General features: G+C 50.1%; 1 protein-coding gene across 1 annotated transcript in view; it reads left to right on the forward strand.

Annotated features, from left to right (window-relative positions):
• Positions 1–12,420, forward strand: part of COL5A3 (collagen type V alpha 3 chain) — a 35,780-nt gene extending 23,360 nt beyond the window's left edge. Inside the window, exons 45-67 of the mRNA XM_033135043.1 lie at positions 529–582; positions 1,163–1,270; positions 1,346–1,399; positions 1,598–1,651; positions 1,765–1,818; positions 1,956–2,009; positions 2,546–2,653; positions 3,289–3,342; positions 3,523–3,576; positions 3,867–3,920; positions 4,245–4,298; positions 4,492–4,599; positions 4,776–4,829; positions 5,578–5,631; positions 5,809–5,916; positions 6,169–6,222; positions 6,310–6,345; positions 6,775–6,828; positions 7,445–7,661; positions 7,743–7,855; positions 9,413–9,481; positions 11,133–11,372; positions 11,459–12,420. Coding sequence (XP_032990934.1) covers positions 529–582; positions 1,163–1,270; positions 1,346–1,399; positions 1,598–1,651; positions 1,765–1,818; positions 1,956–2,009; positions 2,546–2,653; positions 3,289–3,342; positions 3,523–3,576; positions 3,867–3,920; positions 4,245–4,298; positions 4,492–4,599; positions 4,776–4,829; positions 5,578–5,631; positions 5,809–5,916; positions 6,169–6,222; positions 6,310–6,345; positions 6,775–6,828; positions 7,445–7,661; positions 7,743–7,855; positions 9,413–9,481; positions 11,133–11,372; positions 11,459–11,605 — 1,956 coding nt within the window. The 3' untranslated portion in view covers positions 11,606–12,420. The remainder of the gene's footprint in view (positions 1–528; positions 583–1,162; positions 1,271–1,345; positions 1,400–1,597; positions 1,652–1,764; positions 1,819–1,955; positions 2,010–2,545; positions 2,654–3,288; positions 3,343–3,522; positions 3,577–3,866; positions 3,921–4,244; positions 4,299–4,491; positions 4,600–4,775; positions 4,830–5,577; positions 5,632–5,808; positions 5,917–6,168; positions 6,223–6,309; positions 6,346–6,774; positions 6,829–7,444; positions 7,662–7,742; positions 7,856–9,412; positions 9,482–11,132; positions 11,373–11,458) is intronic.
• The last annotated feature ends 10,179 nt before the right edge of the window (positions 12,421–22,599 follow it).

The raw sequence follows: 22,599 nt of genomic DNA on the forward strand, positions 1-22,599 counted from the left end.
CGTCAGGGAGGGGAGAGGCATGGGTGGGAGAGGCCATGGAACTCCTTACCTTCCTGAGCCCATCTTGACACCTGCCAGTAACAGAAGCCATTCAAGCTGCCTGGAAGGAAGGGGCCAACAGACAGAGTCGCTGGGGCCCCAGGAACCTGGGGAGGCCACTGAGGCACTTACTCTCTCCTCTCCCTTTCCTGGGCGGCACGTCGTTCTCTCTGGCTTTGACTCTGCATGGCTCTGAGGCATCCATCGCGTCCCGGCTTCCCTGCGGGGCTTCAGCCACAGCTTGTAGCATCAGCAAGCCAGCTGGGTCCCTGGGTGCTGGGGTACTGGTGGGGGGAAGTCCTGAAGGGCCCAGCTTAGGACAGATGTGTGTGTCTGATCCCAGCCGTTGGTGACTAGGAAGAGAGGGTTGGGATGTGTGCGCAGCTGTCGCTTCCTGGTGGGGGGACGGGGCAGTGACTGACATATCTAGTGCCATGCACCCCCCCAACCTTGAACTTGAGGGGTTTTCCAACTCTGTTTCCTCCTCAGGGCCCACCTGGACCAACAGGGATACGCGGTCCCGTGGGACACCCAGGCTCCCCGGTAGGTGCTCCCAGCTTTGTGACCGTCCCCTGGGTCCCCGATGGGAAGGGAGAGTGTCCTGCACCTGGACTCAGTTCCAACCCCGATCCTCCCCTCCTCGCTGATACCCAGTGTGACCTCACCCCAGAATCTGACTCAATCCCCCCCTCAGCCCCAACCCTGAAGCCCCCTCAGCCCTAATCTCAACCCTGCCTGTGACCTTAACATCAATCCCAACGCAGATTTTATCTTCAAATCCCACATAACTGAACACTGACCCAGTTCTACACTTTACCCCAACGCTGAGCCGCCCTCCAGCGCTGACTCCAAACCGAAGCTCAAACTCTCAGTCTGACCTTGGCCCCAACCTCCAACCCAACCCCAAATTCCCTTTCAGCCCCGTCTAAACCCTGCTCATGACCTTGACCTCAAGCTGGACGTGACTCATCACCCAATGCCCATCTCAAAACTATGACTCAACCCTTGACTTAATTCCCAAACTCGAACCCTTAACCTGCACCCCCAACTCCAAACCCAACCCTGAGCCTATTTCCAACTATTGACCTGGACCCTACTTGCACCTGCCCTCTCCTTCTCCCAGGGAGCAGACGGGGCTCAGGGACGCCGAGGGCCCCCGGGCCTCTTTGGGCAGAAAGGAGATGATGGGGTGAGAGGCTTCATGGGGGTGATTGGCCCCCCTGGGCTGCAGGTAGGTGTTTGAGTTTGGGGTATGGCTTCTGGTTCCCCCAACCCTATGCTCCAATCTTGCTTCTTTGTTCCACAGGGACTTCCAGGCCCTCCTGGAGAAAAGGGAGAAGTTGGAGACGTGGGGTCCATGGTATGGACAATGGGGGGCAAAGTGGGAGGGGAAAGGGTGTGGCAAGCTGGGGGTGGCTGTTGGATCAATGGGGGGGGTCACAGGGACGTGATATTTTAAGGATCATGCGGGTCACCAGCATCAAGGGTGGTGTTTGTGGTTGCTGGAGACTTTTGGGGGACCATGGGGTCACTGGATGCTATTCTGACTGTCCCACAGGGTCCCCATGGAGCTCCGGGTCCTCGGGGTCCCCATGGGCCTAGCGGATCAGAGGTGAGGACTCTGGGAAGGGCACCCAGGATGCCTCAGAAATGGGGACGTATATTTCCCAAGAAGGGGAGGTTGGGATCCCACAGTCTCACCTGTGCCCCTGGCTGTCTCTCCAGGGCCTTCCGGGGCTGCCTGGAGGAGTCGGTCAGCCAGGTGCTGTCGGCGAGAAGGTGAGAGAGGGAGGGCAGGGAACTGTACAGGGTGGGGGAGGTACAACAAGTCCTGGTTCGGGGAGGGGCTGTGCTGGGGAGCCTCTCTCTGTCGGCCAGAATGGGACCCCTCCATACTCTCACTTTGCCTCCTGCAGGGTGAGCCAGGGGAGGCTGGAGACACAGGACCCCCAGGAACCCCAGGCATCCCTGTGAGTGACTGTGTCCTGTGCACCTGCACCCATCCCAGGGAACCCCTGGCCCCTGGCTACCTCAGGCCACCTTGACCCCTGGGCAGTCCTAGATCACCCACTGCCCAGAACCTATGGGCTTCCCGGGTTATCTTGATGACAGAGCCTTGGAAGGTGGCAGGGCTGATACGTATTGTCCATGTAGTACACGGCACAAGAGTGTGGGACCGAGGGGGTCGACGGGGGCTCAGAACCAACACTCGCCCTGGCCTGGGGATGAGTTGCCCACAGGGGGGCCTTTTTCTAATTTACTCAAGGGTGCCACATGGACTAGACCAGCCTTGCCCATGGCCTCTAGGCAACTGGCCCACCCTGACCTCTGGCTCCTGTAATTCCTAAATCCCATTGACTTCTGATCATTGGGCAGGCGAGGCTACTCTGACCCCTGACTCCAGGGAAGTCCCAGATTCCTCCCCCCAGCCCTAAGTCCAGGTATGCTAACCTTGACCCCTGGAGAGTCCAGGCGCTTCTGAATTCTGACCTCTGTTCCTGCAAAGGGGCCCAAGGGAGAAGTTGGTGAAAAGGGGGACACAGGCCCATCTGGGGCTGCTGGGCCCCCAGGCAAGAAGGGCCCTCCTGGAGAAGATGGAGCCAAAGGGAACGTGGTGAGTCCTGGGGGAGGTGGAGGCAGAGATGAGGGCGGACACTCATGTCTGCTCGAACCTGCTCCCCGACTTCCAGCCTGGGGTCCGGTCCTCCAGGATGCTGATTCTATGAACAACCCAGAACAGAGCTAATGAATGATTGATTAAATGAATGAATGAATCAATCAGTCATTGTAGAGGGTGAAACTTGCTTCCACATGGAATCACTAACAATGTTGGGAAGGCCAAGGTCAAGATTGGAGCTGACGTAGGATTTGCCGTCAGGCGGAGGTTGAGACCTTTCTGCCCCAGCAGCAGGGCTTGGGGTGGGGTGGGAGGGCAGTGGGCAACTTCAGCGTCTGTGGGACTTCACCATCCCATTTTCTGTGTCTGTCTCTGAGGGTCAGTTTATCTGTGAGCCCTGAGCTGGGTGGCTGCTGGAAGGATGAAGTGAGATGATGCATGGAACGTTCTTAGCTCAGCACCTGCACACATTCAACACTAGAATGTTCTCTCTACCAGGGTGGAGATTTTGTGTTTTGTTCACCATGTATCCTCAGCAACCAGAACTGTGCCTGGGCACCATTTGTCTGTGAAATGAATTAGTGGATGCTCAATAATTCCGAGATGTGATTATTCGTCATTCTGTGTTCCAGGGCCCCACAGGGCTCCCAGGAGATCTAGGACCCCCTGGAGACCCTGGAGTTTCGGTGGGTGTAAACCCTCCTTTCCCCACCAAGCCCAGCATATTCCCTAATTTTGTCCCCATCTCCCTACCCCCCATAGACCTGGGCAAGATTCCTGGAGCAAATAACTTTCATTATCCTCCAAGCCTCACCCCCAAATTCTCATGTGACCCCACAACCCCTCCCAACTCTGTCCACCTGCAGGGTCTGGACGGTTACCCAGGGGGGAAAGGAGACCCTGGTGATGTTGGGGGACCGGTGAGTGGGGAGCAGAGGATGTGGTGCTGGGAGAGGGGTTGGGGCTGGTGAGTGGGAGGATTGGGGGGCCAGAAGAAGGGTTAATGACGTACTCAAGGCCCCCATTGGTGTGCCTGCTTTGCCTCCCTGGGGCCTCATCAGGAACAGGAGAAGCTCGAGGGAGGAGGCAGGAGGTGGCTGGTGCTGAGCTGATGTTTGGGGAAGGCTGTCTTTGGGTCAAAGGCATCTGGAAACAGTTACGCTCAGTCAATGTTAGCTAATTCTATCCTGGTGCTGCCATCACTCCACAGGGTCCGCCTGGCGCTTCTGGGGAACCTGGCCCTCCTGGGCCTCCTGGCAAGAGGGTGAGTGATGACCTGCCTCCTGGCTGTCCTGGCTCCCGCCTTGTCCCACTCACCCCCACAGGCCCCCCCTCACCCCCACGGGCCCCCACCCACCCCCATGGGCCCGCACCCACCCGCACAGGCCCCCACCCACCCCCACAGGCCCGCACTCACCCTCACAGGTCCCCACCCACCCTCACAGGCCCCCACCCACCCTCATAGGCCCGCACTCATCCCCACTCAGCCCTGTAGGCCCCACTTCACCTCCACAGGTCCTCCCTCACCCCTACAGATCCCCCACTCACCCCCACAAGGCCCCTCTGACTGTCTCTACTACCTTTTCAGGGTCCTTCTGGACACATGGGACAAGAAGGCAAAGAAGGGGAGAAAGGTGCCAAGGTGAGTGCCCCCTGCCCAGGGAGGGGTCCCTGCCCTGACCCCTCAGCCAACAGTTGGGCCATCAGAATGGGGAGGGGGCCTGTGACCACCACAGGTGCCCCAATTCCCTCCCCCTACCTGATAGCTCTTGGCTGGGGGTCAGGAGGCAGGTACCTCCTGACTCTGTCCCCTCCCTTGCCCCTGTCTGTTTTAGGGGGAGCCAGGTCCTGATGGGTCCCCAGGGAGGAAAGGCCCAGTGGGGGCTCAAGGCCCCCCTGGGCGTGTTGGGCCTGAGGGTCTTCGAGGGATCCCCGGCCCGGTGGTGAGTGGGGCAGGAACAGGGATGGGGCGGGGTGGGGGTGGGGTCAGGCCCTCCACGTGTGCTTCTACCTTACAGTTTCTCATCATGGTTGGGAGGGACTAAGCCTGGTGGATGGCAGGGGCATCCACACTGTGTTCTGGCAGGGTGCAATCTCTCCATGTTCTGTTTCATCCCAGGGTGAGCCAGGCCTCCTGGGATCTCCTGGACAGATGGGCCCTCCTGGCCCCTTGGTAAGAGACTTCTTTGTCCTTGAGGTCCTGGCACTAAGAACCACACTGGGCACCCAGTAGCCATCTAGTGACCATGGGTGCTGATGGTCAGGCCGACCCTTCACTGACTATCTGGTGGTCCACCCTGACCACGTATACTAACCATCTATTCTGATCACTCATCTTATTGGTCCTACACTGACCCTTCACCTTGGTCTATACTGACCACCCACACTGACCCTCCATCTTGGTCTATACTGACCACCCACACTGACCCTCCATCTTGGTCTATACTGACCACCCACACTGACCCTCCATCTTGGTCTATACTGGCCACCCACACTGACCCTCCATCTTGGTCTATACTGACCACCCACACTGACCCTCCATCTTGGTCTATACTGACCACCCACACTGACCCTCCTCCATCTTGGTCTATACTGACCAGCCACACTGACCCTCCATCTTGATGGTCTACATTAACCAGTGACCCTCAATCTTGACAGGCCAAACTGACCATCGATCTTGATGGTCTACACTGATCACTCATACTGATCTTGACCACTGACCATTCAGATTGGTCCTCCTCCAGCCAACCCCTTCATTCTCTCTTGTCATCCCTCCTCTCTCCTGACCATCCCCATGATCACATGTCTGGTAATTCCCCTTTGAAATCTGGGTAATTTCCCATTTGACCACCCCCAATCACCCACATGAACCTTGAGATTTCATGTTTACATTCACTGACTGACCCGCCCTCTCCTTCCAGGGGCCCTCTGGCCTCCCGGGGCTCAAGGGAGACGCTGGCCTCAAGGGGGAAAAGGTAAGGATACCTCCATCCTTTACTTCCCTCCCACATTTACCCCTATCTCCTCCCTGGCCAGAGGGCTGGGAGAGTGGGGTGTCCTCTGCTCCCAAACTCATTACCCCAAGGCTCTAGGAGAAAAACCTCCCAGCACCCCCTTTTTTTATTCCCCCACATGCTGCTTTTGTCCTCCAGGGCCACATTGGATTAATTGGCCTCATTGGCCCCCCTGGGGAAGCCGGTGAGAAGGGGGATCGGGGGTTGCCAGGCGTACAGGGCCCTCCTGGCCCCAAGGGAGAACCCGTGAGTGTGTGTCCTGCCCCAAGTGGGAAGAATGTGTTCAAAGGAGGGGGTGGGTGGGGAGGTAGAGATGGGGCTTGTTTGGAGACTGGGGGGTTTAGGGAAACCTGGGTCTGGAATGATAGGGGTTGTATCTGGGGAAAAACAGGGGCTCTATCTGGGGACTTGCGGATTGGAGGCTATGTTTGGAGTTTGGGGTCTTGAGGGGACCATAGGGTTGAACCCCATCAATGATACCTGATGTCCTTTCTCCAGGGTCCCCCGGGTCCCATTGGCTCTCTGGGCCACCCTGGACCCCCAGGTGTAGCAGTGAGTATGAGGGGTCTGTGCGATGGGGGTGGGGGTCACCATGGCGGGCCAGCCAGGCCTCCAAACCTCTTTGTCTCTACCCCACAGGGCCCTCTGGGAGAAAAAGGCTCAAAGGGGTCCCCAGTGAGTATTCCCTGCTCCCTTGGGCTCCCACATTTCAGCCCCCACACCCTTCCACTCCACCAGAACCTTCAATGCCTTTGCATTCATTGGTTTATTTAGTCACTCAATCATGTAGTCAACAAATATTTATTGAACACCTACCACTGCATTTCATCAAATCTAAGATGCCATCAATTGTAGGATGCACCATTATTTTATAAACTGCTCTGAAAGAAAACAATTCTGCCAAGTAAATTACCACTCGCCAAAGATGTTAAGATGATGATTTCAGAGATGTTAAAACATGGAAAGAAAATGTGTTTTTATGCTTGGTGCTGAAAATTGCATGTGCCTTCCCCAGGGCTCTGTGTGTGTGTGCACGTATACGTGTGTTGGCAGGAAGGGGTCTTCCATAGACAGAGTTCACCCCCAAGTGACTTCTCCCTACAGGGATCCCTCGGGCCCCGTGGAGACACTGGCCCCCCAGGCCCACCAGGTCCCCCGGTAAGTTCCCCAGGGACTGGGTTGGACTGTCCCCACTCGGTCCCCCAGTGTCCAGAACCAGGTGGGGCCCACGGCAGGTGTCAGGGGATGCAAGTGGGGAGGGAGGTGCCTTGAAAGCCAAAGCGGGGTCTGGGCTGTGTGTGTGTTGGGGTGGGGGTTAGAAGGACAGCCGTGGGGGCACTGACCCGGTTTTGTTTGCACCCTGTCTCTCCTACCCCATCTCTTCCTCTCTGACTCTCTATCCACCTCTTCCATGGCTCCTGGCTTTTCCCTGCCTCAAATATTTGTTGCACGATTTTATCTGTTCTCTCTTTTCCTGCTTGGTGGCTGCCTCCTCCCCTACCCCCTGCGCTTTCTTTGCCTGAACTTGTGGTTCTCTCTCTCTTTTATTATATTTCTACTTCTATCTCTCCCGTCTCTGAGTTTTCCTGCCCCTCTCCTTCCTGTGTGTCTCTCTGTCTCTGTCTCCCCCATCCCTGTCCCTGTCCCTGCTTGTATCTCTCCCGCACCTTTCTCATCAACCCCACCCCTATCTTCTGCCTCCCGTGTCTCCCTCTCTCACCGCTGCTTGTCTCTCTGTCCCTGGTCTGTGTTCTCCGTCTCCCCCTCTGCTCAGGGACCCCGGGCGGAGCTGCCTTGGCTGCGCCGACGCCGGCGCTGGGTCCCGGGCCCGGGGGCGCTGGAGGCCCCGGAGGGCGGTCTGGAGGAGGTACTGGCCTCTCTCACGTCTCTGAGCTTCGAGCTGGAGCAGCTGCGGCGCCCTCCCGGCACCGCCCAGCGCCCGGGCCTCGTGTGCAGCGAGCTCCACCGCAACCACCCGCACCTGCCGGATGGTGAGGTCCGGCCCCTGGCTGGGCGGGCTGGGAGCCGTCGGGTCCCGCCCCGGCTCACCCGCCCCTCCTGGTCTGCGGCAGGGGAATACTGGATTGACCCCAACCAGGGCTGCGCGCGGGACGCGCTCAAGGTTTTCTGCAATTTTACGGCGGGAGGAGAGACGTGCCTCTACCCTGACAAGAAGTTTGAGACTGTGAGTGCCTCCGGGGGAGCGGCGGGGAGAGGGGGGAGGGGGTGAGTGGGGGGGAGGAGGGGGTTGGGAGGAGGAGGAAGGGGGCTGTGGACGCCATCCCATCCTCTCCGCCTCCCAGGGAGGGCTGTCCTCGCCTCCCCTGCCCCCAACAACGAGTACCAGACTTTGGTGAAGACCTTATCTTTCCAACATTTATCGAGCACCTACTGTATGCCAAGTGCTGGAGTTACAACAGGGAATTAAAAAAAAAAAATCTCTGCTTTTGTGGAGCTTGCCTTTTAGGAGGAAGACAGACAAGAAAAGCAAGTGAAGAAATTAGGAATGGTGGCGAACCTTTAAGTAGTGCTTACGTGAGCCAGGCCTGTTTTAAGCACTTAGATGCATTAACTTACTGAGCCCTCATCACCCAGTGTGGCAGTTCTGTCATCAACCCCCAGATAGGGAAATTGAGGCACAGAGGTGAAGAGAGGACCCATCAAGGTCTGGCTGCAGCGTCCCAGCCCTGGCTACCCTGCCTCCTGACCTGCTACCTTATAGGCTCTGTGGGCTCACTGCCTTCCAGGCTTTGGGCTGGGAGGGGAGATCACCTGGTTCCCCCAGAAATCCTGGGGTTCTCCATCAGGGAGCTCTGAGCCTAATAGCCTCTTAGCAAGAACCAGCCTTAGCAGTGGAGGGCAGTGAGCGAGCACTGGACCAGGTGGTACCAGCTCTGGACCACCTGGGTTGGAATCCGGGTCTGTCACCTCAATGTTTTCATCTGTAAAGTGGGATTCAAGCAAGTATCTACCCCTTAGGGTGGTTGTGCAGTTGTGGTACCAATGCACATATCAGGGAATGCTGAGTAGATACTGACTATGTGCCAATACCTCTAGAGCAGATAAAACACACAGCCAGCAGAGGGCCTGCAAAAGTGGACAATAATGTTCTTCTTCTTATGTATTGTTGTTTTGATTGATCAGAGCCCTGGTTTACTGGGTGCTCAGAGCCCCCCATATGTGGGGGCTGGAGTGCAGAACTTGATCTCTGAACAACAGTTGCTGATATGTGAGACCTCATCTCTCACCAGCTCCCCTTTCTCCTGCTCAGAGAGAAGCTGGGGAGGGGAGTGAGGAACGTTCTAGGTTTGGGTTCCCCAGACACAGACTCTGAGACAAGGATTTGAGGGCAAGTCATTTATTTAGGTGATCCCAGGAGGCACCGGGGTGGGGGGGGTGAGATATGAGAAGGTTCAGCAGAGGCAGCCAGTGTTGTTAAAATGTCACCACTGGGCACCCAAGGCTCGGTTCCACTGAGGACTTCTGGGAGACAGCTGGAAGTTGTCCAACCTGGCAGAGAGGGAGCTGGGGCATTTACATAACTCTTGTCAGTCATCTGTTGAGGGCTGCTTCAGAGGGCCGGGCACCCTCCCCTTGGGCCTGCTCTATGCACTGGCCAAGTCCACTCCCTTAGCCAGACAACAGCCGGAGAGCCCCAGATATTTACAGTCTGGGGAGGTAAATGCGGAGGACGTGGTGGGCATCCAGGCCACCTGCTGCTGACCCTCCCTCCTTCCCCCAGGTGAAACTGGCCTCCTGGTCCAAGGAAAAGCCAGGAAGCTGGTATAGCACATTCCGTCGAGGGAAGAAGGTGAGTTACCAAAGGCTGAAGTGTCAGGTAGTATGAAAAGTTATGGAAGCAAAAGTTATGGGGAGTTGGGAGAGGGGCTCTGAGGGATGAGGGGAACAGGACAGACTTGCCTCTGCCTTCCTGGTGATTGCAGGTTAAGGAAGGGGGAGTAAGTGGGGCAGCATTGATGTGTGAGGGGGGAATCACAGGGCCTGGTGGAAATCCAAAGGCAGCACTAGAAGGACCTGAAGGTTTCCTGCTAGAAGTCACACCTCAGCTGAGGCCTAAAGAATGAGATGGGTTAGCATGTTTGGGAGGACAAGGAAAAGTGTTTCAGGCAGAGGGAACAGCATGTGCAAAAGCCCAGAGGTAAGAGACGATCTGGTGAATTTAAAGAAGAAAAAGCCACTTGCTCTCCTTTAGAGGGGGAATGTAGTTGGAGAAGAGGCTGGGGAGGTTGGTGAGAGCGAGGCCCGTATCCCCAGAAAGACGTAGGCGGTAGGGAGCCACGGATTGTGTTTAAGTGAGAGAGGGATTCAGCCCAAATCTCTGTGTTAGAAAAATGCCTCTGGGGCTGGGGTGATGGTGGTGAGACTGGAGGCTGGGAGATAAGGAAGAGACAGATGTGTTGATCTATGAGAGTGAGGAGGGTGTTCAGGCTGGAGCTGGTGCCATGGGGATGGAGAGGAGAGCATGACTCGGGACAATATCAAAGAGGGCAAATCAATAGGACCTAATAATTGATGAGATAAAAGGGAGGGAGGAGACGGGGATGATATTCAGGTTGCTGGCCTGGGGGACTGGTGTCTGGGGAGTTTCTGAGATATGTAAGTGAAATGAAGAGCAGGCTTAAGGGGCAGGGAATCTTGGATTTCGGGACTCATTTATGTAACATATATGTATATGCTGAGCACTGGGAACATAACAGCAAATTAAACACAGTCCCTGACTTCATGAAGTTGACATTCTACTGGGAATATAACCAAGGAAATAGGCAGACCATAGAAACAAATAAAGCTATAATATAATATTAGGGAATATCATGGTTTGGATTCCCCCCAAACAGACCCTGAGACAAAGATCCAATTGCAAGTAGTTTATCTGGGAGGTGATTCCAGAAAATATCAGTCGAGGGATGTAGAAATGAGACAAGGAAGAGAAGGAAGCCAAAAGGATACATTACCAAGTGTGTTATCTCAAGTCAGTGATATGTTAATAATATGTTTTATTTAACCCAACATATCCAAAACATTGGCATATCAGTATACAGATTATGAAGGCATTTTACTTTTTTCCGAGTCTGGTATATATTTCGCATTTATAGGACATCGTAATCTGGATGCTAAATTTCATTGGAAATACTTGATGCATACTTAGATTTCATAAAACCTGCAGTTGGAAGAGTAGATTCACAAACTCACTGTGTTCCAAACCTAAGTTTTCTGATAACTGGATGGGGGCTAAGTTATGAGTTATGAATTAAAGTGAAAAATTTAAATTAAATAAATAAAAAGTTAAAATCAAACAAAGTTTTAAAAACGTTTCTCAGTCTCATCAGCCACATTTTAAGTGTTCAGTAGCCACACGTGCTTAAGGGCTCACAAGAGAACGATGGCTGGTGGGATGGCTGGGTGAATGGGTACCCTCCCCTCCTGCTTTGTCCCACCCCCAGTTCTCCTACGTGGACGCTGATGGGTCCCCCGTGAACGTGGTACAGCTGACCTTCCTGAAGTTGCTGAGTGCCACCGCTCACCAGAGCTTCACCTACTTCTGCCAGAACTCAGCCGCCTGGCTGGATGAAGCTGCGGGCAACTACGGCCGCTCCCTTCGCTTCCTCGGGGCTGATGGGGAGGAGCTGTCCTTCAACCAGACAGCAGCAGCCACCATCACTGTCCCCTACGATGGCTGCCGGGTAAGGGAGAGGGCCAGGGGCTGAGCAGAGCCGGCCAGGGAGGCTGCCCTCCCCCTAACTCACCATCTGTGTCTTCCCATGCTCAGCTCCGGAAGGGACAGACGAAGACCGTCTTGGAGTTCAGCTCTTCCCGAGTAGGGTTTCTGCCCCTCTGGGACGTGGCAGCCACTGACTTTGGCCAGATGAACCAGAAGTTTGGGTTTGAACTGGGCCCTGTATGCTTTAACAGCTGAGAGTCTCTGGGGTGGGAGGGACCATGAGGGAGCCCCAGACGGGGCACATTTGGTGCTGAGGCTTTGAAGCCACTGTATTTATCATCTCGTGTGATTGTGGAGCCAGGGGAGAGTCTGCTCATCACGGTCAAACAATATTTCTTCTTCAGTCCAGGGACTGAGGGGTTGGACTCCGTTGGCCCAAGAGTCCAGCCTCCCCCCACCAAACCCCTGTGGGAATAACTCATCTGGCTCTTTCTCCCCTCCATGCCCACTCAGCCCTCAACTCCCCCCCCCGACCCCCCATGCGATGAACTTCTAACTCAGAGCTGACGAATGCCCCCCACGCCTGCCTTCCCCTCCTCAGTCAGTGCCCAACACCCTTTGGTGCTACCCTTCCCAATAGTTAAGCACTGGACGTCTCCTGATCCCAGGCTGGGACCCCTTCACTCATTCCTATTTCAAGTGGGTTCAGAGTGAAGGAACTGAAGTCAGATTACAGAGGGAAGTGGGGCTTCCCTGGACAGAGCTGTGTGCTCCTTTTGCTGCCTCAGCCCAACTCTGAATACCGGCCCCCTCCTGTCTCCCCAAATGCACCTTGCCATGCCAGATGGTTTGGGGACCAAGATGTCTGGTAAATCAGGATCCTAATGGTGCTGCCCTATTTATATCTGGGTCTGTATTAAAAGGGAAAATCCCCTCTGTTGTATATTTAATCTGCTTCCTCCTGAGGGAAGGCTGGGACATGATGAGAGAGATTCTTGCACGATTCCCCCCCACCCCAGGGCCATAGGGCATAATTGGCATGTCAAATCTGAATAAACCAGTGAACTGTGTCCTTATCTGTGTCCTTCATTTGGTGCTGGCTGTATCTTTCTTAGGTTCTAGCTCTTGTCTCACCTGAGGTATCTGCCACCACCTGTCTTAATTAAGTGTGTCTTTTGGTGGAGGTAGCTTTGATGGGGTGGAGGAACTCAATTATAATGGGATTCCCTGGAGGAGATGGGCGTGTTTATTAACTTAGGCCCCTCGCGGAAAAGCGGAAAATAGCCGTATCTCTAAGAAAGTAGGTCTTAACTGTTCTCACCACAAAAAATAAATGATAAATACATGACATGGTGCAGGTGTTAGCGAATCATTTTGTGATATACAAGTGGATCAAATCAACATGTTGTACACTTAGACTTACATATTATATGTTACGTATTTTGCCATATATAATGCGCTCCTGTGTATAATGCGCACCCACATTTTGGGCCCAAACTTTCAGGGAAAAAAAATCTTTCTTTTTAATTTTTTAATTCAAATTTTTATTTGTTTACATTTAGGTACTTGTTTTTTGTATTATAAAGGAATTGTAGCATTTATTTTTTTAACATATTACAGTACAAGAAATTTTATGTGACAAATAATTACAAAACACAGGAACAGACACAAGGTACAAGAAATTTTATGTACTGGTAACAAATTTACAATATTTACTCTTCATAGAAGGCCAAGAACTCTTTGTCGTTGCAACTTCATCGTAAGTTCAATAAAACCGATTATCGTATTCCAGAGTATTATTTTGCATAAAGATATCATTATTGATTTCTAGAGTTACCCTCTTAACTCATGAATATAAATAAAAGAATTAAAAACATTTACATAGATAAAGAATTAGTACTACCCATTTATAATGAGCATCCTTATTTTCCCTTCACAAATTTAGGCAAAAAAGGGTGCATTATACATGACAAAATATGGTGTACATGAAGTCTGACAATTAAGTTCACAAACTCATCCTAGAAAAAGCGCTACATACCTCATTACTGAATATCACTATGGTCACCTTCAAAGTACTCCCCTTGGGAAGCTATGCACTGACGCCAGCACCTAGTCCACCCTTCAAAGCAATTTTGGAACTTTTTTTCTGGAATGGCCATCAGAGCTGTCGTATTATTACCCTTGATGTCCTGAATGGCATCAAAATGTCTTCCTTTCAATATTTCCTTTGTTCTCGGGTAAAGAAAGAAGTCATTGGGGGCCAGATCAGGTGAGCAGGGAGAGTGTTGCAATACAGTTGGTTGTTTACTGGCTAAAAACTCCCTCACAGACAGTCGTGTGAGCTGGTGTATTGTCGTGACGCAAGAGCCATTAATTGTTGACGAAAAGTTAGGTTGTCTAACTTTTCAGCACTTCCAAATAGTAAACTTGGTTAACTGCTTGTCCAGTTGGTAAAAATTCATAATGAATAATCCCACTGATATCAAAAAAGGTTACCAACATCGTTACAACAAGTTCATGATCTTAATTGTCAGAACTTTGTGGGGGGTGTGTGTGTGTGTGTGTGTGTGTGTGTGTGTGTGTGTGTGTATGTCAATTATATTTCAGTAAAGCTGGAAAAAAATGTGAACCCATTAAAAAATATATGAACATATTTTTAAAAAGAGAGGAAGGAAGGAAAAAAAGGAAAGAAGGAAGGGAGGGAGGTGCGTTGAGGGTAGAGAAAAAGAACATCCAGATTTCCATTTTGATTTTGATTAGTCCTGGAGCCACTTGGCTGAGCTGAGGGGACGCATCAAGAGATGACATGGGATGTGGTTTTGGTTTGAGATGAAATGACTAGATGTCAAAAGTCTGGGTAGCAAGTTAGGGGATGAGTTGGGGTAAAAAGAACTGGATTAGGATTTGAGCCTTGAAGTGAGTTGGGGACTGGGGGTTAGGGGTTGGGTGAGTTTCATGGAAAATGGATTGAAGATGAGTTGAATTGGAGGTAGGTTTGGAGTGAGTAAAATGAGCTTGGGGTTGTGAATTAATGATGGGATCTGTTGAGTTGGTGGTTGGGCAATGAGTGGATTGAGTTAGGGGTTTGGAATTGGATGTTGGGGTGAGTTGAATTAGGGTTGATTTGGGACACAGGATGAACGGAGCAGAGGTGAGTAAGCAGTCGTTGCTATGAATAGGAGGTGGGAATTGGCAGCTCGGTAAGTCAAGAGGGGGTCAGTTAAGAGGAGAGTTGGGTTTGAGGTGGCTTGATTTGAGGGTTACATGTTGGGTTGAGGTGTTTTTTTATTTTTTACTTTTTAAGTGTGTTTTTCCAGAACCCATCAGCTCCAAGTCAAGTAGTTGTTTCAATCTAGTTGTGGAGGGCGCAGCTCACAGTGGCCCATGTGGGGATTGAACTGGCAACCTTGCTGTTAAGAGCACTGCGCTCTAACCAACTAAGCTAACCGGCCCACCTGAGCTTTGTTTTTTTATTAAAAAAAAACATATTTATTGAGATGTAATTCATATACTGCTATATAATTAATTCACCCATTTAAAGTATCCAATTAAATAGTTTTTAGTACAGTCAGAGACTTGTACAACCATTACCATAATCAATTTTATAGCATTTTCATCACCTCAAAAAGAAATCCCAGATCCATTAGTAGTCACTCTCCATTGCCTTCAAACCTCTCAGCAGTAGGCAACCACTAATCTTTCTGTCTGTATGGATTTGCCTGTTCTAGACATTTCATAAACATGGAGTCATATGTGTCTCTGTGTGTCTGGCTTCTTTCATTTAGCATAATGGTTTCAAGTTTCATGTTGCAGCATGCATCAATACTTCATTGCTTTTATTACTGAATAAAATTTCATTGTTTGGATATACCACATTTTGTTTACCCAGCCATCAATTGGTGGGCATTGTTGAGTTGAATTGAGTTAGGAGTGATGGAGGGCTTGTGTGAGTCAGGTAGTGTTGGGTGGGTAGAGCTTGTGGGTTGGGGCAACCCAAGTGTTTCCGCCAAATCCAGAACTTACTCTACTATACCTGCCACCAGAATACTTGTCTTGGATTCTCTTAATCAATAAACATTACCAAGAGTCTTAACTCCATGAAGAATGTTGGTGCCCAGAGGTTGGTTGATGAGTTCACTCATTCATTCACTTGTTCATTGCTTTCATTACTCAGTGCCAGGTACTGTCCTAGATGCTGGGGGTAGAAGAAAGATGTGGTGACCTCAGAATCTTACTCCTGAGGGAGATGATAAGACAACATAAATGTGATTTCAGGTAGTAGTGATTGTTGTGAAGGAAAATCAAACAAGTTACATGGATACAGAGTGATGGAGTGGTCAGGAGAGGCTTCGCTGAGGAAGTGCTGTTTGAGCAGAGACTTGAAGGATGGGAGGGAAGAGCCTCGTGGAGTCTTGAGGAAGTATTCCACACACAGCGAAGAACCCAGAAACCCTCAATTACCAAGGAGAGCTCTTGAGGGGATGGTGTTTCTCTTGGCTGCTGCTTCTCCTGGTTTGTTGCTTTTGCTGATTTTTTTAACCCTGCGTTCTCTTTTATCAACCCAAATATAGACCTGGGCCTGCTTTCCTTTTAGTTGCTCTCCCAAATATCTTTAACGCAGGACACCACTGCTGTATGTTATCTTCCCCTTCGTGGACACACCTATTTGAGAACACATTTCCCAGCTTCCCTTGCAGTTAGGTTGGGGCCATATGAGTGGGTCTTGGCTAGTGGGACGTGGGTATCCATAAAACCTCCTATGTAGTTCTCCACAGTGATCTGAGAGGCCACGTGTGTAAGATGGAGGTGTCATATACGGAACTAGACAGAGGCTTGGTTCCCCAAGTTACTAATTCTGCTCGGAGGAATGCTACCTAGGAGATTTCCATCAAATCTAAGTAAGACATAACTTGACTGTTTCAAGCCCTTGAGATCTTTTAAGGGTTGCTTGTTACAGCAGCCTGACTAATACATTGAATAAATCTAACTTTTACTGAGGGTCGGTATGTAAGTGTGTGTGTGAACCAGGAGGTCTCATTGCAGGAAAATCAACAAGCTAAAATTTAATACTGAATATTTTTGCCCTCAGAAGTGCCCAGTGCTGTGAATTTGTCTTTGGAGGTGTGCTGTCTGCAAGTCCAGATTTCCTACCCTTCCGCTGCCCTCTCCCATGTCTCCCTCCCTGACATCTCTCCTTGCCTACCCTCCTCACACCCTTCCTCTGAGGCTATCTACACTCAGATCAAATTTATGTCAATTTCTTATGAAGGATTCACTCAGTCCTTCTTATAGATCATATACGTAACCCCTGTATAACACGGTTATTCGGTTCCTAACAATGCCATGTTATGCGAATCCGTGTTATATGAAACAAAGAACTAGTACAAAACAGGGGGTTAGGTTCCAAAAATTTTAAAAAAAACATACTATTGGGACCGGCCGGGTGGCTCAGGCAGCTGGAGCTCTGTACTCCTGCCTCCGAAGGCTGTCGGTTCGATTCCCACATGGGCCAGTGGGCTCTCAACCACAAGGTTGCCAGTTCGACTCCTCGACTCCTGCAAAGGATGGTGGGCTCCACCCCCTGCAACTAACAACGGCAATTGGACCTGGAGCTGAGCTGTGCCCTCCACAACTAAGATTGAAAGGACAACAACTTGACTTGGAAAAAGTCCTGGAAGTACACACTGTTCCCCAATAAAGTCCCGTTCCCCTTCCCCAATAAAAAATCTTTAAAAACAACAACAACAAAACCATACTATTATATTTGTATAATTAAGAGAAATATCTTTATTGAAGTAATTTTCACCAAAAGTATAACATATTGATATGTATTAAATAATGTTTTCTTCGTCATCACTACTAAGCACCATTACCCGAGGGCGTTTTCTTTTAACAAGATATCTCCATCTCTTGCTCCATGATGTCTTGCTCCACGATATCTTCGTCTAATACTCCACGAACAAAATGGATTTAAAATTCTAATAAATTTTAAAATTCTGCAGTCAGCTCTGATACGACATCTACTTTCAAATAAAAACTTTCAAGAGACATCTTTTGCTCGTAAAAGCTCTTATTACACTCCGTGTTGTTCAGGGATTTCTCTGATTCTCAAACCGTGTTAGAGCGAAACCGTGTTATAGAAGTGCCGTGTTATACGGGGATTACCTGTACTCATTTAGTTCAACTAACACTATTACTAATGATAATAACGACCATTGACTGAGCGTCTACGTGCCAAACACTGTTTATCAAATGTTTTCCCCGGATGAATTTATTTATTCCTAATCACAACTGTTGAGGAAGGCTCTGTTACTATCCCCATTTTGTAGAGAAGGGAACGGAGGAACAGAGAGGTGGAGTAACTTGCCCAGAGTTTAGAGCTAGAAATTTTGCTAAATAAAAAGCCGTCGTCTCCTTTAGGGGAATTTTTTTCCATTGTTTTTAAAAATTGCATCCAATACACAGCCCAGGGTTTGAATGCAGGTCAGCTGGCATCAGCTTTTGCAACTCGAATCCCACACTGGTGCAGGTATTTTGGAGGGAAGGAACAATTAATAGTGTAATGAGGACTCTTTAATGAGCTGAAAGCTCATTAAAGAATTAGAAACTGGTCCCTGCTAAATTAAAGGGTAACTGACAAAGGTGTAAGGAGGGAATTCTGGGTCTCGCAGGCTCAGCTCTATGTATTTACTCAGCATCATTGCCAGCACCCAGGCGGCTGCTGGGGAAGCCCCCAGCTGATTTGCATATTCAGTGGCCATAGTTAATCACCACTTGTGCTTCTTGAGCAATTACACCCACAGCTCTGAGGGGGCGGGGGAGGCCCTGGGCAGAGTGGCCAATGTGGGGGCATCTGTTGGCTTTATACAGACACAGTTGGGGTGGGTGGAATAGGATATTTTACACACACACACACACACACACACACACACACACAGTCAGAGATACTCACAAACAGTGACATACACGTGTAGACCAAGGGCTCACAGAATCAGACACTCATGTTGTCACTCCATTCCCACCCACCACAGCTGGTCACAACCTGGACCCTCAGGCGGACTCCCAGGGGGCAAACCCATGTTATACACACCCCTACACCCTCGGCCAGATCCAGAAATGTTGGCACGAATAGCAGGCCACACACACAGTTGCCCATACCCATTTGTGCCTGGATACACACCCAGAGTGCCCCCGCCCAACACACACACAACTGTGTTCACAAAGCCCGCACTCAGAGATGGAGCCACATCTGCAGGGAGACTCCCATTGTCACACACAGAGATTACTGCATTCTGGGGACTCATACATGCTAGGCACACAGGGACATGCCACCAACACATAAACAACATACATAGACCCAGTAAACTCCATCACGGACGTCTCAGAGATCCCCTCCTTCTCCTCACTCATTCATTCATTCAAAAACTGTTTATTGAACACTTACTATGTGCCAGGTGCTGTTCTAGGGTCTGGGGATCCAGCAGTGAACAAAACAAAGATCTCTGTTCTTGTGGAGTTGACATTCCAGTGGGCTGGACAGGCAGTAAGCAAATACATATATATGTCAGGTGGTGCTATGGAAAAATAAAGGCACTGAGGAAGATGAAAAGGGATGTTCTTTGAGACAGGGTGCTCAGGGAAAGCTTCCTGGAGGAGGCAGCTGCTCATACAGAGAGAGGGAGGGAGCTGTGTGATGTCTCACTCAGCCATGCCCAGGCACATGCCGTGCAGATTCATGAGGGTCCCGTCCCCACAAGGGCAGACATGTGGCTTTGTGTTCTGAGTGCCCCAGACACTAGAACTTCCTTTTGGGCCTGGACCCTGAAGGTGACAGCGAAGGCACTGGGGAGACAGGGGAAGCTGAGCAGGTGGAAAACCAGATTGACCTTTAGAGGCTGTCCTGTCCTTCCTTGATGCTTCTCTCATCTCCTTTATACATGCTTCCCCTGCCTTGGTATAGTTCGTATTTTATTTTATTTTTGTGGTTAAAAAAACACATAACATAGCATAAAATTTACCATCTTAACCATTTTTAAGAGTCCAGTTCAGTAGTACTAAGTATATTCACACTGCTGTGCAACAGCTCTCTAGAACTTTTCTTCTTTTTCTCTAGTACGTTTGTACCTTGCAAAATGGAAACTCTGTCCATTAACTCACTCCCCATCCCATGCCCCAGCCCTGGCTCCCACTATCTACTTCCTGTCCCTATGGGTTCGACTCCTCTAGGGACCTCCTGTGAGTGGGATCATACAGTGCTTGTCCTCTGTGCCTGGTTTATTTCACTTAGCGTAATGTCCTCAAAGGTCAACCACTTTGTAGCAGGTGTCAAAATTCCCCTCCCTTTTATACAGAACTACCTTTTATATAGAACTACCACATTTGTTTATCCATCCATCCATCCATGGACACTTGGGTTGCTTCCAACTGTGGCTGCTCTGACCAATGCCGCTATGAAAATAAGTGTGCAAAGAGCTCTTCAAGACTCCACTTCCAATTCTTTTGGATATATACTCAGCAGTGGAATTGCTGGCTTGGGCATATTTCTTTTTAAAAGTTTGTTTTCATTGAGGCTTACAATATACAATAAAATACACTGACTGTAACTATTCTGTTGGATGAGTTCTGACAACTGACTACACACCCTAAACAAGAAGTAGACTGTTCCCAGCACTTCATAAAACTTCTCATGGCCCTTTTTACACCCCTTCCAAGACACAAGCTCTCTTGGATATATTCCTAGTGTGACAAAACCAATGAATGAAATAAGGAAGGTGTATGGAAGCAATGTGGTGTAATGGTTAGAGCCAAGCCACCTGGTCCAAGTTTCAGCCCTCCACTATGACAGGTATAACCTTCAACTCTCTGAGCCTCAGTCTCCACAGCTGTAAAGTGGGGTGAATAATAGCACCTACAGCATCCGATTGTGTGAGGGTTAAATTAGTTAAAATAGATCAAACATTTAGAACAATGTCTGCCATGTGGTAAATGCTATCAAAATGTTGCTATTATTAAAAGAAACACAGGGAGAGAGCTTTATAAGGAACACTCATGTGCCTACCACCCAGTGTAAGAAGTAAAGGATCATACACACAGTTGATACCCTCTGTATACATTTCTGCCATTGCATCCCTCTCCTTTCCCTACCAAGGGTAGATGAATGTAGATCATTAAAAAAATTTTTTTTTAATTGTGGTAAAATATACATCAGATAAAATATACCATTTAATTATTTTTAAGTGTCCAGTTCAGAGACATTAAGTACAGTCACATGGTTGTGCAGCCGTCCCCCGCAAACAGCTCCAGAACTTTTTCGTCTTTCCCAACTGAAACTCTGTCCCCATTAACACTCACTCTCTATTTTTTTCCCTTCTCTCAAGTGTGGGAACTTTTACTCTCAGAAGATTTCTCCATGTTTACGGCATACAAGGGCCTGTATCCATGGATGACACACAACATGATTTGGCAAGTTTTTTAACTATAACTGGTACAATATTGAGTGTGTTCTTTTGCAAGTTGCTTTGTCACTCAATGGGCCAGGGGGTAGGGGGGGTGGGGAAGGAAGGGGCCGATGGGGACAGGGGACGGTTTGTATCTTCATGTAGACACAGTATTTCTAGTCCTGTCTTTTTAAATGCTTACTTCTGCATAGCTATCCATTCTCTCACTCCCGTTTTCCTCCTGGTAACGCACCCCAGCATATCTTTTGTGCACGTGGGTGAATGTGTGTGAGGTGTATAATATATAAGAATGAAAACTCTGGGTTACGGGAAGCTGCATCTTCCGCTGTCCTGAGTACGATCTTCATGCTGGTTGCCCAAACCTCAGTGTGTCCCTTTCCTCTCATCACTCTCCCAAGGTTCCCTTTTGACTCCAGGATAGAGTCCAGTTCTTGTACCTGGAAGCTCTGGCCTCACTTGTCACCATACTTCGCCAGGATGCCTATTCTCCTGCACCTTGTGGTCTTGGGGACTTTGCCTCTGCTCTTCTGTCTACCATGTCCTACCAGCTCTTACTCATCCCTTAGGTTTCTGCTCTGCTGTCACTCCCTGACCCTGACCCCCCCAGACTAGATCAGGGCCCCCCAACCATGCTCAGAGAACCCTGCCCATTTGTGCATGTGCCACACTCTTAACTTTCAATGACTTGAGGACAGAAGCTGCCTTGTTCATAGCCACAAATGCAGTGCAGGCCAGGCCTGGATTGCTACCTGGTCTCTATTTGTGGATGAATGGAGGAGTCCTTGCATCAACCTGGAGGCTGGGGCAGAGGCTGCACAGAGACCTGGGCTCCCATCCCAGCCCACTACTTCCTGGCTGTGTGACCTTAGGCAAGTGGCTTAACTTCTCTGAGCCCCTCACTTTCCTCTCCTGTGAAACCCTTCCCAGGGCTGTTGCAGGGTTTAAAATGAGTCCCAACCAGGCCTGGCTCAGGGTAGACCACTCAGGGTAGGAGCTGCTGTGGTCCTGATCCAAGTTCCGGCCCTGTAACCTCGGACTAGGGCCTTGTTCCTTCCTGGCTTGGCAGGGCTGGAAGCAGTGCTAGGTCTCCTTGTCCCGCCAGCTTATCCCACAATTCCCAGGCCTAGCTAATGGGAACCACATGTGCTGGACATCTGCCCAGACCCCTCCTTTTCCCCTCCTCCTCCCCCAGAGAGGCTCCCTGAGTCATCCTGTTCACCGCCGGCCACCCCCCGCCAATCTCACAGACTCATTCCCATGCCGCCTGGGCCTGGGGTTCACGTGTCAGAGGGTGTCTGTGTCTGTGTTGTGTCATGCGTTCCTGTGGGTCTCTATGTGTATGTGAACTGTCTTTACTGTGTGTTTATGTGTGTGATTGTGTCTGAATTGTGTGTCTATGGGTGTGTTTTGCACAAAGTATGTGCCTCTGTTGTGTGTCTGTGTGTGTTTGCATATAAACTGCCTGTTTTGTGTGACTATCTCTGGGTCTGTGCATGTGGTAATGTGTTAACTACGTGTTTATTTATGACTCTCCATGTACAAGGTCTGACAATTAAGTTCGTGAACTTGTTGCAACCATGTTGTTAACCTTTTTGATATCAGAGGGAGTATTCATTATGAATTTTTACCAACTGGACAAACAGTTAACCAAGTTTACTACTTGGAAGTGCTGAAAAGGCAGCGTGAAAAAGTTAGATGACCTGAACTTTCTGCCAACAATTCATGGCTCTTGCTTCAGGACAATGCACCAGCTCACAGGGCACTGTCTGTGAGGGAGTTTTTAGCCAGGAA

The sequence above is a fragment of the Rhinolophus ferrumequinum genome, chromosome 18 (genome assembly GCF_004115265.2).
Source record: "Rhinolophus ferrumequinum isolate MPI-CBG mRhiFer1 chromosome 18, mRhiFer1_v1.p, whole genome shotgun sequence".
Classification (NCBI taxonomy): Eukaryota; Metazoa; Chordata; class Mammalia; order Chiroptera; family Rhinolophidae; genus Rhinolophus; species Rhinolophus ferrumequinum.